Here is a 14,851-nt window from a genome sequence, read left to right as displayed (position 1 = left end):
TTTCATCCCTTGACGTTCATCCCCACTTTGTTCCCTTCTTTCTTCAGGCAGGTAGAGCTCAAGCTGAGAGGGTACTCCACTAGCCAAGAGTCCTGGGAGAAGCTGGAAGATATCAACAAAGTCTTCTTGTTCACCGAGACGGATTTGTCCAGTAAGATGGTAGCCCTGTTCAAAACTCACTGCAAGCAGCCTCTGATAGACCCCCATAGTGTGAAGTTCGTTTCCAGCTACCTAGAGATGGTGGTTGGTTTCCAGAAATCTGGGTCCCCGGCTCTTTCCTGATTTAGTAACACAATGGATCCTACTGTGAATGGGACCTGTGAAGCCCCCAAAGTGGTTGCCACTGATTTAACGTGCCTGAACCTCCTTTGGCTCCTGTGGAGATCCATTTGAGGTTAGCGTCAAATCCTGGCCAACGCGCTGACGCTCACGGGATCCTTCAGTCAAGCTTTTAATTTGCTCAGCAGTGGAACAGGGAGTAGCTCGGTTCGTGGGCGTCCAAAGCTTAATGGCGCCAGGAAAGCTTGCGGAATTCCTTGGCTATAAAGCAAAGTCCGTAAAATAATGAAGCAATGTACCTGTAATGAAATTTGAAGCAACTTAAAGCAATTTGAGACAGTTTGCAACTAGTTAATGGTATGAAGTAATAACTGGCGTTGACAAAGCAATCAGGCTGGGAAAATGGCATAATCGCCACCTAACCCACTCCAGTTGCAAAACAGTTATAAGTTCTTGAGCAAATGAGATCACTGAATGTCATAATTACCAATCCAACGCAGCAGGCCAGTCTTTGAGGCTTTCAGCTGGGCGATACGGGGCACGTTAAGGGTAAAGGTAAAGGGACCCCTGACCATTAGGTCCAGTTGCGGACGACTCTGGGGTTGCGGCGCTCATCTTGCTTTACTGGCCGAGGGAGCCGGCATACAGCTTCTGGGTCATGTGGCCAGCATGACTAAGCCGCTTCTGGTGAACCAGAGCAGTGCACGGAAATGCTGTTTACCTTCCCGCCGTAGTGGTACCTATTTATCTACTTGCACTTTGACGTGCTTTCGTGTTTTGTTTTTTTTTTAATTTTTTATTGGTTTTACAGCATTTTTTAAACAATACAAACAAATAAAAAGACAAACAAACATGTATAATTTCATAACCATTTTTTCATAACCCTCATTTCTTGGACTCCCCCATACCTCCCCTTTCTGCATCCCAATTTCCAAAATTATTTCAGCAGCTTCAAAATATTTTTATCAAGTATGTGTCCTCTTGGTCTTTTCTTCAACTTAATCTTATGTCACTGTAATCCCTTTTTCTTTCTCAACACCTCGACATTTTAACATTCATCAATTTTATAATAGTTCTTAAGATAAAATTTGAATTTCTTCCAATCCTCTTCCGCCGTCTCTTTCCTCTGATCACGGATTCTGCCAGTACACTTTGACGTGCTTTCGAACTGCTAGGTTGGCAGGATCAGGGACCGAGCAACGGGAGCTCACCCCGTCACGGGGATTCGAACCGCCGACCTTCTGATCGGCAAGCCCTAGGCTCTGTGGTTTAACCCACAGCGCCACCCGCATCCCTACAGGGCAGGTTAGTAGACAGCAAAAGAGAACAAGAAATTGATTGGCTGGTTGCATTTATATCCCTCCTTTTTCTCCATGGACTGAAAGGTGGCTTATATAGTTTTTCCACTCCTCATTTAATCCCCCAACAACCCCTTGATGTAGGTTGCAATGTGAGGCAGTGACTGGCCTGAGGCTACTCAGTGAGCTTCAGGCCTGAGTGAGGATTCGAACCCTGATCTCCCGAGTCCTAGTCAGACACTCTAACCTGGCCTTTCTCAACCGTTTATGTTGTTGGACTGCAACTCCCATCATTCCTAGCCAGCATTGCCAGTGATCATGGATGATGGGAGTGGCTCTAACCACTACACCACACTGCCTGACACTGAAAGGAAAACTGTACAGCCCCCTTCCCCCCAAAAAAAACCCCTAACAAAAAAACCCCTGAATGCACCTTTAAAAAATAAAATAAAATTGATCGGTAACTGACCAGGAGATTGGACTCTTCTATTAATTTTGCATTCGTTTCGTGACTCCTGGAGGCAGACCCACGTAAAAGGTAGACTAAGCTATCTGGGATCAGGAAGAGAGTAACTGAGACCCTTCCCCCATATCAGATGTTCCCCATGCAGGTGAATCTCAACACACTTCAGCCCTGATTTGATGCTCTTGTGTTTTGAGGCTCTCGCTTGTTTTGACTCCACGGTCTAAGGCAGCTCCCTCTGTTCCTAGGATACGTCGTGAAGCACTGGAAGGACGACGCGTTCTTTGGGTACCAGTTCCTGAACGGTCTGAACCCGAGAATGATCCAAAGATGCACAGAGATTCCATCCAACTTCACTGTGACTCAGGACATGGTGGCCAAATCCCTTGGGTCCTCCACCACACTGCAGAAGGAGCTGGAGGTGAGGAGGGAAAACGCTTTGCAGCTCGGCTGATGGGGAAACGCTGTTGCACCAGAAGAGGCACACAAGCAGCACACCTCTCCTTGATGCTGCTGCTGCTGATATTATTGTTGTTGTTGTTGTTGTTGTTGTTGTTGTTATTTGTTGGGAAAGATGGAGGGCACAAGGAGAAGGGGACGACAGAGGACGAGATGGTTGGACAGTGTTCTCGAAGCTACAAACATGAGTTTGACCAAACTGCGGGAGGCAGTGGAAGACAGGAGTGCCTGGCGTGCTCCGGTCAAGGGGGCCACGAAGAGTTGGACACGACTAAATGACTAAACAACAACATTATTAATACCCTGCCCATCTGGCTGGGTTTCCCCCACCACTCTGGGTGGCTCCCAACAGAATATTAAAAACACGATAAAACATCAAACATTCAAAACTTCCCTAAAGAGGGTTGCCTTCAGTTGTCTTCTAAAAGTCAGGTAGTTGTGTATTTCCTTGATGTCTGATGGGAGGGTGTTCCACAGGGAGGGCACCACTACCAAGAAGGCCCTCTGCCTGGTTCCCAGTAACTTGGCTTCTCGCAGGGAGGGAACCGCCAGAAGGCCCTCAGAGCTGGACCTCAGCATCCGGGCAGAACGATGGGGGTGGAGATGCTCCTTCAGGTCTACTGGGCCTTTGAGGCCGTTTAGGGCTTTAAAGGTCAGCACCAACACTTTGAATTGTGCTCGGAAACGTACTGGGAGCCAATGTAGGTCTTTCAAGACCGGTGTTATGTGGTCTCGGCAGCCGCTCCCAGTCACCAGTCTAACTGCCACATTCTGGATTAGTTGCAGTTTCTGGGTCACCTTCAAAGGTAGCCCCACATAGAGCACATGGCAGTAGTCCAAGCGGGAGATAACCAGCGCATGCACCACTCTGACAAGACAGACAGCGGGCAGGGAGGGTCTCATCCTGCGTACCAGATGGAGCTGTGACCGAGGCTTGTGTTCTTCTCCCAAACAGAAGGGGTCCATCTTCATTGCTGACTACCGCATCCTGGAGGGGCTTTCTGCAGGAATCAATAACAACCGCCAGCAATACCTAGCAGCCCCCCTGTGCTTGCTGCATCTCACAGCCCAGGAGCAGCTTATGCCCCTCGCCATCCAGGTAACAGGTTGGGGCGGCTGGGGGCTCAGAAGATGCTGCGGATCTGCCTTTGGGAGATAGCAGTGGGGAAGGGAGGCTGTGCCTCCATCATGGACCGAAGGCGACCTCTGGTGGTTCTCCACAGTACTCTGCAACCTTGGGTAATGCTGTCAATTTTGCAGAGTCGACGTGCACGATTTCAACCAGTTGGCTCCTTACCTCTCTCGCCCTGACCTAGCCACTGTGATCCACGCGACGGTCACCTCCAGACTGGATTATTGTAACTCGCTCTACGTGGGGCTGCCCCTGAGACTGACCCAGAAACTCCAGCGGGTGCAGAATGCCGCAGCGAGACTCCTTACGGGGTCTTCGCTGCGGGATCACATTCATCCGGTGCTATACCAGCTGCACTGGCTCCCGGTGGAGTACAGGATCAGGTTTAAGGTGCTGGTTTTAACCTTCAAAGCCCTATACGGCCTAGGACCCTCGTATCTACGGGACCGCCTCTCCTGGTATGCCCCACAGAGGAACTTACGGTCTTCAAATAAAAACATCTTGAAGGTCCCAGGCCTCAGAGAGGTTAGGCTGGCCTCAACTAGAGCCAGGGCTTTTTCGGCTGCGGCTCCAACCTGGTGGAACGCTCTGTCACAAGAGACAAGGGCCCTCCAGGACTTGACATCTTTCCGCAGGGCCTGCAAGACAGAGCTGTTCCACCAGGCCTTTGGTCAGGGCGCAGCCTGACTCCCTCCTTTGGCAATCTTTACAATACTTTAGTTTATGGTTGCCATCAATTTTGATTTTAATTAATTCTTTGATGTTTTTATAATGTTGCACTATTTTAGTGTTGTTAGCCGCCCTGAGCCCGGCTTCGGCTGGGGAGGGCGGGATATAAATAAAATTTATTATTATTATTATTATTATTACTGTCATGGACTGACTGGGTACCAGGGAACGGTGGGAGGCACCAGCCAGGGAGCCCCCGAGGGAAGAAGGCTCAGTGCCTGGGGAGTGGTGGCGGGACGATAATGAGCTGTAAAAGGCAGAAGAGGGAGCAGACTAGGAGGAGAAGGTGTCGGAAGCTGAAGAGACATCAGGGTTTAGTGAGCAGGAAGAGGCTGCGGCAGAGAGCAGTTTAGACTCGGAGCCAGGAGAGAAGAGTGGAAAGAAAGGGGGCCAGGAAACAGAAATGAGGATGGTGAAGAATCTAGGGGGTCTTCCAGCTCCCTTCCCTGCCTGGTCTCCCAGAACACGGGGAGGAATGAAAAGGGCGGAGCAAAGAGAGACAAGTCGAAGGAGTCTCAGATTGCTTAGGAAGGTCCTGGGGGAAGAGGAGACTTAGGGAGCTGTGGGAAGGCCTGAGGACCTCGTTGGGGCTAGATCAGGTATCCCCAACCTTCGGCCCTCCAGATGTTTGGGACTACAATTCCCATCATCCCTGACCACTGGTCCTGTTAGCTAGGGATCATGGGAGTTGTAGGCCAAAACATCTGGAGGGCCGCAGTTTGGGGATGCCTGGACTAGATCTACTAGGAATAGTTGCTGTGCTCACTAGGCCTGGCCTTCTCAGCTGTTCGCTTCTTTGAATGAAGAGTTAATTTCGCCGACACTGTGTGAGTTATTGCTGACCTGCTCCTGGCGGCACTTATATGACTGAAAGATGGCCATTTGAAATCCCACAAATTAATGGCATGCAACGCAAAGAGATGTGATGCTCCTTTTGTGCTACGTTTTCCTGGCATGGAAAGAGCTGTCAAGTTCTCTGCCTTGCTTACTGGATTCTAGGATGCTCTCCCGATCTCGTGACAGCATCCCAGAGCCTGATAAGCAGGGCAGAGAACTTACAATTTATTGTAACTAGATTTATCAAAAAGTTTTTGATAAAGAATCTCACCAAAGACTCCTGAGGAACCTCTGCAGTCATGGTATAGGTCAGGGGTCTGCAACCTGCGGCTCCGGAGCCGCATGTGGCTCTTTTACACCTTTGCCGCGGCTCCGGGGCGGATACTAGCGAGGCGAGGAGGTGCATTGTGCGCCCCGACACTCCCCACTGTGGCGGGCGCTGTACTGGCTGTGACGTCGCATGGGGGCGGTGCGTGCGTTAGTCACGCACCGCCCCGACGTCACCTTCCCGCCCGCTGTCAGATCGCGGCTCCAGAGATATATGTATTTTAAATGTTGCAATGGTTTTGCGGCTCCCAGTTTTTTTTTCTTCGGAAACGGGTCCAAGTGGCTCTTTTTGTCTTAAAGGTTGCAGACCCCTAGTATAGGTCCTCTTATAGATAAGAGACTGTTATGTACTGAAGTTCTCACCCTGGGCCAGCAGGGGGATACTGTAGATAGTTATGCAAATGAAGGATCGAAAGTGACGTTCAGTGATTGGATAGTTTTAGAAAGTTGCTACAGTAACGTTGTACTGGAGCTCTATATAAGCAGGCTGACTGAGCCCTTCAGCGCAGTTCTGTTCTGGCCTCTGAATAAACAAGAGCTGTTTGAAGAATCGCTGTGTCGTCTGATATGTTCACCCACAACCTAACAGAGACTGTCCAAGAAACAGGAAACAGAGAGTAGGAATAAAAGGAGCCAATGTTGTATTCTGCCACCTCCCACAGCTCAGCCAGACCCCTGGCCCAAAGGCTCCCATCTTCCTGCCGAGTGACCCCGAATGGGACTGGATCCTGGCCAAGACCTGGGTGCGAAACGCTGACTTCCAGGTGCACCAGGTCCTCACCCACCTGCTCCGGACCCACCTGCTGGCGGAGGTGTTCACCATTGCCACCCTGCGCCACCTCCCCATGTGCCACCCGCTCTATAAGGTGAGGCTGCCAATTCCATGTCCTTGAGCCTGGTGGAACTTGGGACCGGACCCACCTAAAAGACTGCACTGGAGACAGAAAGGAAGCACATCCATTCTCTTCAGTAGCTTAGAACAAAGAGAGTACGGCACCCAAGATGGATGCTCACATTTTTTAAATAATGCTTTTATTTATTTTCATGGTACAGAAGATAAATTTTGAGAAACCGATTATTACAACAGTAAACAACAAATAACTTGTCCTGAAGACACCACAGGCTCTTATCATGTGTTAAAGTTTCATTTGAATACTCTAAGACAGGGGTGTCCAAACTTTTTTCAAAGAGGGCCAGATTTGATGAAGTACAGGGCCGTGAGGGCCAACCAACTAAAGGGCTGTCCAAAGTTGTTGACCTTTTTTTAGGATTGAGTTGCGTTTTTTTTACAATTGTTTTACCCCAGGAAATAAACTGCCACAGCGTCTGGATTAAACCGACCGGCGGGCTGGATTAGGCCCCCGAAACGGACGTTGGACATGCCTGCTCTAAGAGATCAAGCCACATTTTCCCATGAGTGCTGAGTGGATTCCTGCCACAGTCTGAACAATTGATGCATTCAATAAACATTTGCCATATGTTATAAAAGGAATTTGGGTTGTGTTTGCCCTTTGCCACTCTCACCTGGCATGTTAGTTTCTCAGCCAGTGCTATCGACCACATTCTGCTATACAGTGGTACCTTGGGTTAAGTACTTAATTCGTTCCGGAGGTCTGTTCTTAACCTGAAACTGTTCTTAACCTGAAGCACCACTTTAGCTAATGGGGCCTCCCGCTGCCGCTGCGCCGCCGGAGCACAATTTCTGTTCTCATCCTGAAGCAAAGTTCTTAAGCTGAAGCACTATTTCTGGGTTAGTGGAGTCTGTAACCTGAAGCATATGCAACCTGAAGCATATATAACCCGAGGTACCACTGTAGATGTGCACAGATTAGCATATGCATAGACCTGGATTACTGTCCCTTTCATGTGATTCTGGGCTGATCACCTCCGTCTAGACGGAGCCAGCAGAGTTAAATAACATAGCCCCGTTAATGATTAATCTGGTAGGCTCTTCTTCAACACCAATCGAAATTTTCTTTTTTAAAAATAGGTTTTAAAATTAAAGTAATTTTTTTAAAAAATTGCCCAGTAGCACCTTAGAGACCAACTAAGTTTGTTCTGGGTATTGCTACTGGACAAGTTTTTAATTTTTTAATTTATTTCGACTGTGTCACACCAACACGGCTACCTGCCTGAATCTTTTTAAAATTAGTTTTACAAAGAGATTATACACCACAAGCATAACAATTCCAAAAAACAAAAACAAAAGAGAAACTGGAAAAAGACTCTCTCGGACCTTCAGACCTCCTCCCTCCCTCTATGGGTTCCATTTCTAAAAAAAATTCCTGCATCTTTTACTTTAATCTATCTATTATATTTTGACCAAACTGCAGGAGGCAGTGGAAGACTGGCCTACTCTGGTCCATGGGGTCACGAAGAGTCGGACACGACTAAAGGACTAAACAACATATATTATACAGTGGTACCTTGGGTTACATACGCTTCAGGTTACATGCGCTTCAGGTTACAGACTCCGCTAACTCAGAAATAGTGCTTCAGGTTAAGAACTTTGCTTCAGGATGAGAACAGAAATCGTGCTCCGGCGGCGTGGTGGCAGCAGCAGGAGGCCTCATTAGCTAAAGTGGTGCTTCAGGTTAAGAACAGTTTCAGGTTAAGTACGGACCCGAGGTACCACTGTATATCCCTAGTATCCAGAGTTCATGTTACTTTACATTGTATTCCTGCCAATGATTTCAACTGTTTACAGTGGTCTCTCAAATACAGTGGTACCTCTGGTTGCAAACGGGGTCCGTTCTGGAGGCCCGTTCGCAACCTGAAAGGAACGCAACCCGCGTCTGCGCGTCTGCGAGTGTGCGGGTCATAATTTACCGCTTCTGCGCATGCGTGTGACATCATTTTGCATGTCTGCGCATGCGCGAGCGGAGAAACCCGGAAGTAACCCTTTCCGGTACTTCCGGGTTGCTGTGGGACGCAACCTGAAAACGCTCAACCTGAAGAAAATGTAACATGAGGTATGACTGTACGTTTAAAAGTTATCCCAGTCTTTCACAAATATTTGGCCTTCCTGATTTCTGATCTTTCCCGTCAATCTTGCCACTCCATTAGCTTGGTCTGGCACTCTTCTCTGGTCGGTACTTCAAAATTTCAAGCCATGCTTCACAGCATACAATACTGGCACATTATAGACTCACTTCCCATTTTGATGTACATTAAGCCATTAACAAAGGAGGGACGCGGGTGGCGCTGTGGGTTAAACCACAGAGCCTAGGACTTGCCGATCAGAAGGTCGGTGGTTCGAATCCCCACGGCGGGGTGAGCTCCCGTTGCTCGGTCCCTGCTCCTGCCAACCTAGCAGTTCGAAAGCACGTCAAAGTGCAAGTAGATAAATAGGTACCACTCTGGCGGGAAGGTAGATGGTGTTTCCGTGCACTGCTCTGGTTCGCCAGAAGCGGCTTCGTCATGCTGGCCACATGACCCCCGGAAGCTGTACGCCGGCTCCCTTGGCCAATAAAGTGAGATTAACGCCGCAACCCCAGAGTTGGTCACGACTGGACCTAATGATCAGGGGTCCCTTTATCTTTTTTTTAAAGCCATTAACAAAGCCGCCCTCTCCCGTCTTCTACAGCTCCTGATCCCCCACACCCGCTACACCCTCCACATCAATGCCTTGGCCCGGGAGCGCCTCATTTCAAAGGATGGCGTCTTCGACAAGGTAAGCTGCCCTGGGGTCTCGCTACCCCGCCTGAGAAGAATCAGGTTTTTCTGCTCCTAGACCTTCTCCTTCCAGGTTGTGACTCCCTTTCCCCCATCCCATGTCTCCAGGCAACTGGCGTCGGACTCCAGGGCTTGGTTGAGCTGCTGCAAAGGGACTTGAAGACTATGACCTACTCCTCCCTCTGCCTCTCAGAAGACCTGGAAGCTCGCGGTGTGTCCTCGTTGCCCAATTATTACTACAAGGAGGACGGCCTGAAGATCTGGGCAGCCGTGGAGAGGTCAGGGAAGGGCATGGGTGGGACTGTGCCAGTCTCCATTTTGCCTGGAGCAAAATTCAAGGATGTGGACGTGGTGTGTGTGTGTGTTTGCATCTGTGTGCAGGAATACAAAGGGGGGGTTGGGGGGCTCCGACTCAGGTGGTGGAACATCTTTCTGCCCGGACACTGAGGTCCAGCGCTGAGGACCTTCTGGTAGTTCCCTCCCTGCGAGAAGCAAGGTTTCAGGGAACCAGGCAGAGGGCCTTCTCGGTGGTGGCGCCCTCCCATCAGATGTCAAGGAAATAAACAGCTCTCTGACTTTTAGAAGACATCTGAAGGCAGCCCTCTTCAGGGAAGTTTTTAATGTTTGATGTTTGGTCGTGTTTTTAATATATTCTGTTGGAAGCTGCCCAGAGTGGATGGGTAGGGTATAAATAAATCAGCAACAACAACTAATTCCTAGGAGCTCTCCATTGACAAAATAAAGGGAATTTTGCATCTGTCGTTGTAGCTCAGAATGGCTATAACCCCTTGATCCATTTCCCTCCTCTATTTCTATTTTACAGCCCTATTATTATTATTATTATTATTATTATTATTATTATTATTAATGTGCTGGATGTGGAGGAGACTTAGCATCCCACAATCTCCTTTTTCTGTGGGTGGAGGACGAAGTGGTCCATGAGGAGGTCTCAATTCTGCAAGCTGAGCTTTCTCTTATTTCCCCTTTATTTGACTCTTTCCCGTAGATTTGTCTCTGGCATTGTCGACTTGTATTACAAAGACGACCGCTCTGTGCAGGATGATTTTGAGCTGCAGTCCTGGATACATGACGTCTTCACAAAAGGCTTCCTGCAACAAGAGTCCTCTGGTATTGCCCAGCCCTCATAAAATTAAGGGATTTCCTATAGCAATGAACAGCGGGAGGGGGATAAGAATCCACCAATGGTTATAAAAGTTACCACGCATGCCATGCTCCTCAGTGTACCTTAATGCTGTTCAATGAACTCTAAGTCACATGGGACTGAAGTATATGGTCAATAGGTCAAACAGGTGAATAGTCCCCATAAAACAGAAAGTGAAAATATCTGCCAACTGACGCTTGGAAGTTTCAACGGTCCTGAAAGGGCCAGCACCACATACCCTGCAAGTGTCTCTGAAAACCCAGGAAATCTTGTTTTTTCTCGCGAGAGAATGGTGACCATTTTGGACACCATGATTTCCCATGTTTCTGCACTGTGATCCCCCCCAAAAGCGCTTTTGAGGGCCGCAATCTTGTGGAGCACCCCAAAACATGCATTTTTGGGTGCCATGCCTGGGAAAAGCGCTGTTTTTTTTTGGGGGGGGGGGGTTGTGGCATGAAATCATGCAAGATTACAAAGTTCAAAATGGCCGCCATTGCCTTGTGAGAAAAAATGGGTTGATGGTGTCCTGGAAAACTGTGTCCTGGAATTTATCCTTGAAATGTCGGACAGTATGGAACCATTAATAGATGCTCACTATTTTAAAGCTGATCTTCAGCACCATGAGGACTACATAGTTTTCGAAAGAAATCTAACGAGATTTGCATATGGCAACACAATGCGTGTGCCTGCCCATATACTGCACTCCTCCTTATTGAAAGGACTCGCTCCTGATTAATAACTGTTGTGGATTTAGCTTTCCTCTTCCTCTTCGCAGGCATCCCTTCCGCATTCAAAACTGTGAAAGAGGTCAAGAAGTTCTTCACGATGGCGATTTATACCAGCTCGGCCCAGCACTCTGCCGTCAACAGTGGGCAGGTAGGAGAGGGGTGCTCTCTCATATTCACCTCCAGGCAGGTAGACATCGTGAGGTGGACTAAGTAGGCCTGGCTACAAACCTATGTTGGGTTTTATAATAGTTTTAACTGTCATGGCTTGCCCCAAAGAATCCTGGGGCATAGCTGTCAACGTTTCCCTTTTTTTAAGGGAAATTCTCTTATTCCGAACAGGATTCTTTGCAAGAAAAGGGAAAAGTTGACAGCTATGTCCTGGGGAAAGATCCCAAGATGCCCCACTCTGAAGACAACTCTAATGGTTCTCTGGGGAGCTAAAATGACTGTTGAACCAGTTTACTTTTATGGTGTCAATGGGCCAAAAGAGAAAAGCTTGGCTGTTTCGGCCAGAAGCCATCAATAGCCCATAAATTTGTCTGATCCTCATTCAAAGCTGTCCAGATTGGCAGCTTTCGTTGCCTCCTGCAGGAGCGTGTTCCACAGTTTAACGATGTGACGTGTGGTGAGGTCTTTTCTTTCTCCTGAAACTTCCAACAAGATTTCTGATGGAGCAGAGCTTTCACACAGGTGAAACTTGGAAAATTAGAATATCGTGGAAAAGTTCATTTATTTCAGTAATTCAACTTAAAAGGTGAAACTAATATATGAGATAGACTCATGACATGCAAAGAGAGATATGTCAAGCCTTTATTTGGTATAATTGTGATGTTTATGGCGTACAGCTAATGAAAACCCCAAATTAACAATCTCAGAAAATTAGAATATTAAATGAAATCAGCAAAACAAGGGCTGCAAATATTGGACCTCTGAGAAGCAGAAGCATGCACATGTACTCAGTACTTACTCAATTACTGCCTCAATGCGGCGTGGCATGGATGCTATCAGCCTGTGGCACTGCTGAGGTGTTATGGAAGACCAGGAAGCTTCAATAGCAGCCTTCAGCTCTTCTACATTGCTCGGTCTCATGTCTCTCATCTTTCTCTTGGCAATGCCCCATAGATTCTCTATGGGGTTCAGGTCAGGCGAGTTTGCTGGCCAATCAAGCACAGTAATCCCATGGGCACTGAACTAGGTTTTTGTACTTTTGGCAGTTGACAAAGTCCTGCTGGAAAATGAAATCAGCATCCCCATAAAGCTCTTCTGCGGAAGGAAGCACGAAGTGCTCCAAAATCTCCTGGTAGACGGCTGTGTTGACCCTGGACTTAACGGAGCACAGTGGACCAACACCAGCTGATGACATGGCTCCCCAAATCTCTTTTCTGATGAGAGCAGCTTTTGCATCTCATTTGGAAACCAAGGACCCAGAGTCTGGAGGAAGAATGGGGAGGCACACAATGCCAGATGTTTGAAGTCCAGTGTGAAGTTTCCACAGTCTGTGTTGATTTGGGGAACCATCTCATATATTAGTTTCACCTTTTAAGTTGAATTACTGAAATAAACGAACTTTTCCACGATATTCTAATTTTCCAAGTTTCACCTGTTTTTATCTTTATTTCATAAATTTGTATGCCTCTCGATTGCATAGCCCACCTCTTTGCGTTCTTAATCCTGGGGGGGGGGGGGTTGCTTTTATTCGCAGTTTGACTTGGGGGCGTGGATGCCCAACTTCCCCCCGTCCATGAGGAAGCCGCCGCCTCAGACCAAGGGGGCGGCAAACTTGAAGGACTACCTAGACACCATCCCGGCCATCAACACCACCTGCACCATCCTGAGCACGTTGTGGTTGCTTAGTTCCAAATCTCCAGATATGGTGAGTGGGTGGCCGTCTGCCATGGATGCTTGAGCTGAGATTCCTGCATTGCCGGGGGTTGGGATAGATGTGTTGGCTATTTGCAGATTAGTTGTGCTGCAGAAATATTGCTGGGGAGACCACACATTACAAGGCACACAAAAGAACTTTAGCTAGGTTTTAATAACAAAACTCTTGAGAGTCCCATGGACTGCAAGAAGATCAAACCTCTCCATTCTTAAGGAAATCAGCCCTGAGTGCTCACTGGAAGGACAGATCCTGAAGCTGAGGCTCCAATACTTTGGCCACCTCATGAGAAGAGACGACTCCCTGGAAAAGACCCTGATGTTGGGAAAGATGGAGGGCACAAGGAGAAGGGGACGATGGAGGACGAGATGGTTGGACAGTGTTCTTGAAGCAACCAGCATGAGTTTGACCAAACTGCGGGAGGCAGTGGAAGACAGGAGGGCCTGGCGTGCTCTGGTCCAGGGGGTCACGAAGAGTCGGACACGACTAAACGACTAAACAACAAATAACAAAAACCAAAACTCCATTTACATTAATTATAATATATCAATAAGCATGACCCATCCGCCAACCCATCCCCCAGGGCACTGGGAGAGCTAGGTGCTGCTCTTTATATACTATACCCAATTGCTGACACAGCTTAATTAACACAACTTAGCAGCACCTGCTATACTGATTCACAGCTGTAAAACTAGGTCATGTTATTTGCTCAGGCCCTTAAAGACATACAAATCTTGTGGAACAATAATGAACCTTCAAATTTAAAGAGACCATTCAACAAGATGACCCTGGGGTGTCTTCCAACCTTACAGTTCTGTGGTTAAAAGATGAAGAGTGCCTTTTGTAATAACAGTGAAAATATTACAAAGACTGTGCATGCAGTCTGCAACCTACAGCCTGGCAGGAACCGGTTGCAAGGGCAGGGATGGTTTCTGCTCTCTTCTTCTCCCCTCTCCCAATTAACCTCCATCTCCAGGGCCTGCCCTGTGACATCACCAGGGGCCTTCAAATCTCAGGGTCTGGGATGACCCTGACCTGGCAACCCCACCCTGGAACTCCATTGTATACTGCCTCTTGGGGCCTGCTATTCTTGCTTAGCCAGATACTTTCCCTCTTTTTGACAGGTACGCTTGGGGAAATACCCTGAGGAGCATTTCACGGAGGATGCCCCAAAGGGTCTCATTGAGGCCTTTCAGCAGGACCTGCACAGGATCTCCCAGGAAATCGAGGAAAGGAACGAGTCTGTCTCCAAACTGATCCCTTCTGGCTATGAGTACCTGTACCCGCCTGAGATAGAGAACAGCGTCGCTATATAAGCTGTGCGGGTGGTGAATCCATTTCGCGCCGCTCTTCCGATATTTGTTACCGTATTACATTTGCATATATTTGGGTGCACATTTTGATAAGTGTGATTCGCGTAGATGCAGTGAATATCAGCCTCAGCGCAGTGAGTCACTTTGCGGTGGGTGTTGCAGCTTACACTTCACAAACCAGTCGCCTGTTAGATGTTTTGGACTACAACTCCCATCAGTCCCAGTATCCTATGCCATGCAGTTAGCACCGTCTTCTAGCAGGGCCCTCACCTCGCACAGAGTCACGCTTTTTTCTCTAATGAGGCTCCTCACACACTCTGCTTCATTTCACTGAACTGCTGGTTCTCCTGCTGCTCCATTTGTTTAAGCCGCTCAGGGATTATTGCTATTCCTCCCCCCGTTTCAGCTCAGTCATGCCTCACTCACAGGCCCTCCTCCAGGAAACACAGATCGCACTTCTGACACCAGTGTTGCACGCCACCCCAATCTCTGAGTGGTGTGAGGTTTTAGGGGTTCCAGATACTCGCCAGGGTTTGTGTTCCCTTTTGGGAATGAGGCACAGCAAAGACT

The 14,851-nt window shown here is 48.2% G+C and overlaps 1 protein-coding gene and 2 long non-coding RNA genes across 3 annotated transcripts in view; 2 read left to right on the top strand and 1 right to left on the bottom strand.

Annotated features, from left to right (window-relative positions):
- LOC308462233 (hydroperoxide isomerase ALOXE3-like) overlaps nt 1-14,367 on the top strand; it is a 28,997-nt gene extending 14,630 nt beyond the window's left edge. The window contains exons 5-14 of the mRNA XM_080979748.1: nt 48-151; nt 2,289-2,461; nt 3,455-3,598; nt 6,187-6,390; nt 9,111-9,197; nt 9,308-9,477; nt 10,206-10,327; nt 11,137-11,237; nt 12,792-12,962; nt 14,093-14,367. Coding sequence (XP_080835874.1) covers nt 48-151; nt 2,289-2,461; nt 3,455-3,598; nt 6,187-6,390; nt 9,111-9,197; nt 9,308-9,477; nt 10,206-10,327; nt 11,137-11,237; nt 12,792-12,962; nt 14,093-14,284 — 1,468 coding nt within the window. The 3' untranslated portion in view covers nt 14,285-14,367. The remainder of the gene's footprint in view (nt 1-47; nt 152-2,288; nt 2,462-3,454; nt 3,599-6,186; nt 6,391-9,110; nt 9,198-9,307; nt 9,478-10,205; nt 10,328-11,136; nt 11,238-12,791; nt 12,963-14,092) is intronic.
- LOC308462408 lies at nt 4,504-6,074 on the top strand. Its single transcript, XR_013979123.1, has 2 exons — nt 4,504-5,505; nt 5,845-6,074. It is a non-coding gene; the product is annotated as an uncharacterized lncRNA (long non-coding RNA).
- LOC308462431 lies at nt 6,540-8,142 on the bottom strand. The gene is made up of 2 exons (XR_013979156.1): nt 7,350-8,142; nt 6,540-7,105 (listed from the first exon to the last, which is right to left on the bottom strand). It is a non-coding gene; the product is annotated as an uncharacterized lncRNA (long non-coding RNA).
- Nucleotides 14,368-14,851: the final 484 nt, after the last annotated feature.

This window comes from Podarcis pityusensis (genome assembly GCF_964106645.2).
Source record: "Podarcis pityusensis genome assembly, chromosome: 13".
NCBI classification, from domain to species: Eukaryota; Metazoa; Chordata; class Lepidosauria; order Squamata; family Lacertidae; genus Podarcis; species Podarcis pityusensis.
Note: the sequence above shows the minus strand (reverse complement) of the source record. Positions and strands in the feature narration are given on the sequence as shown.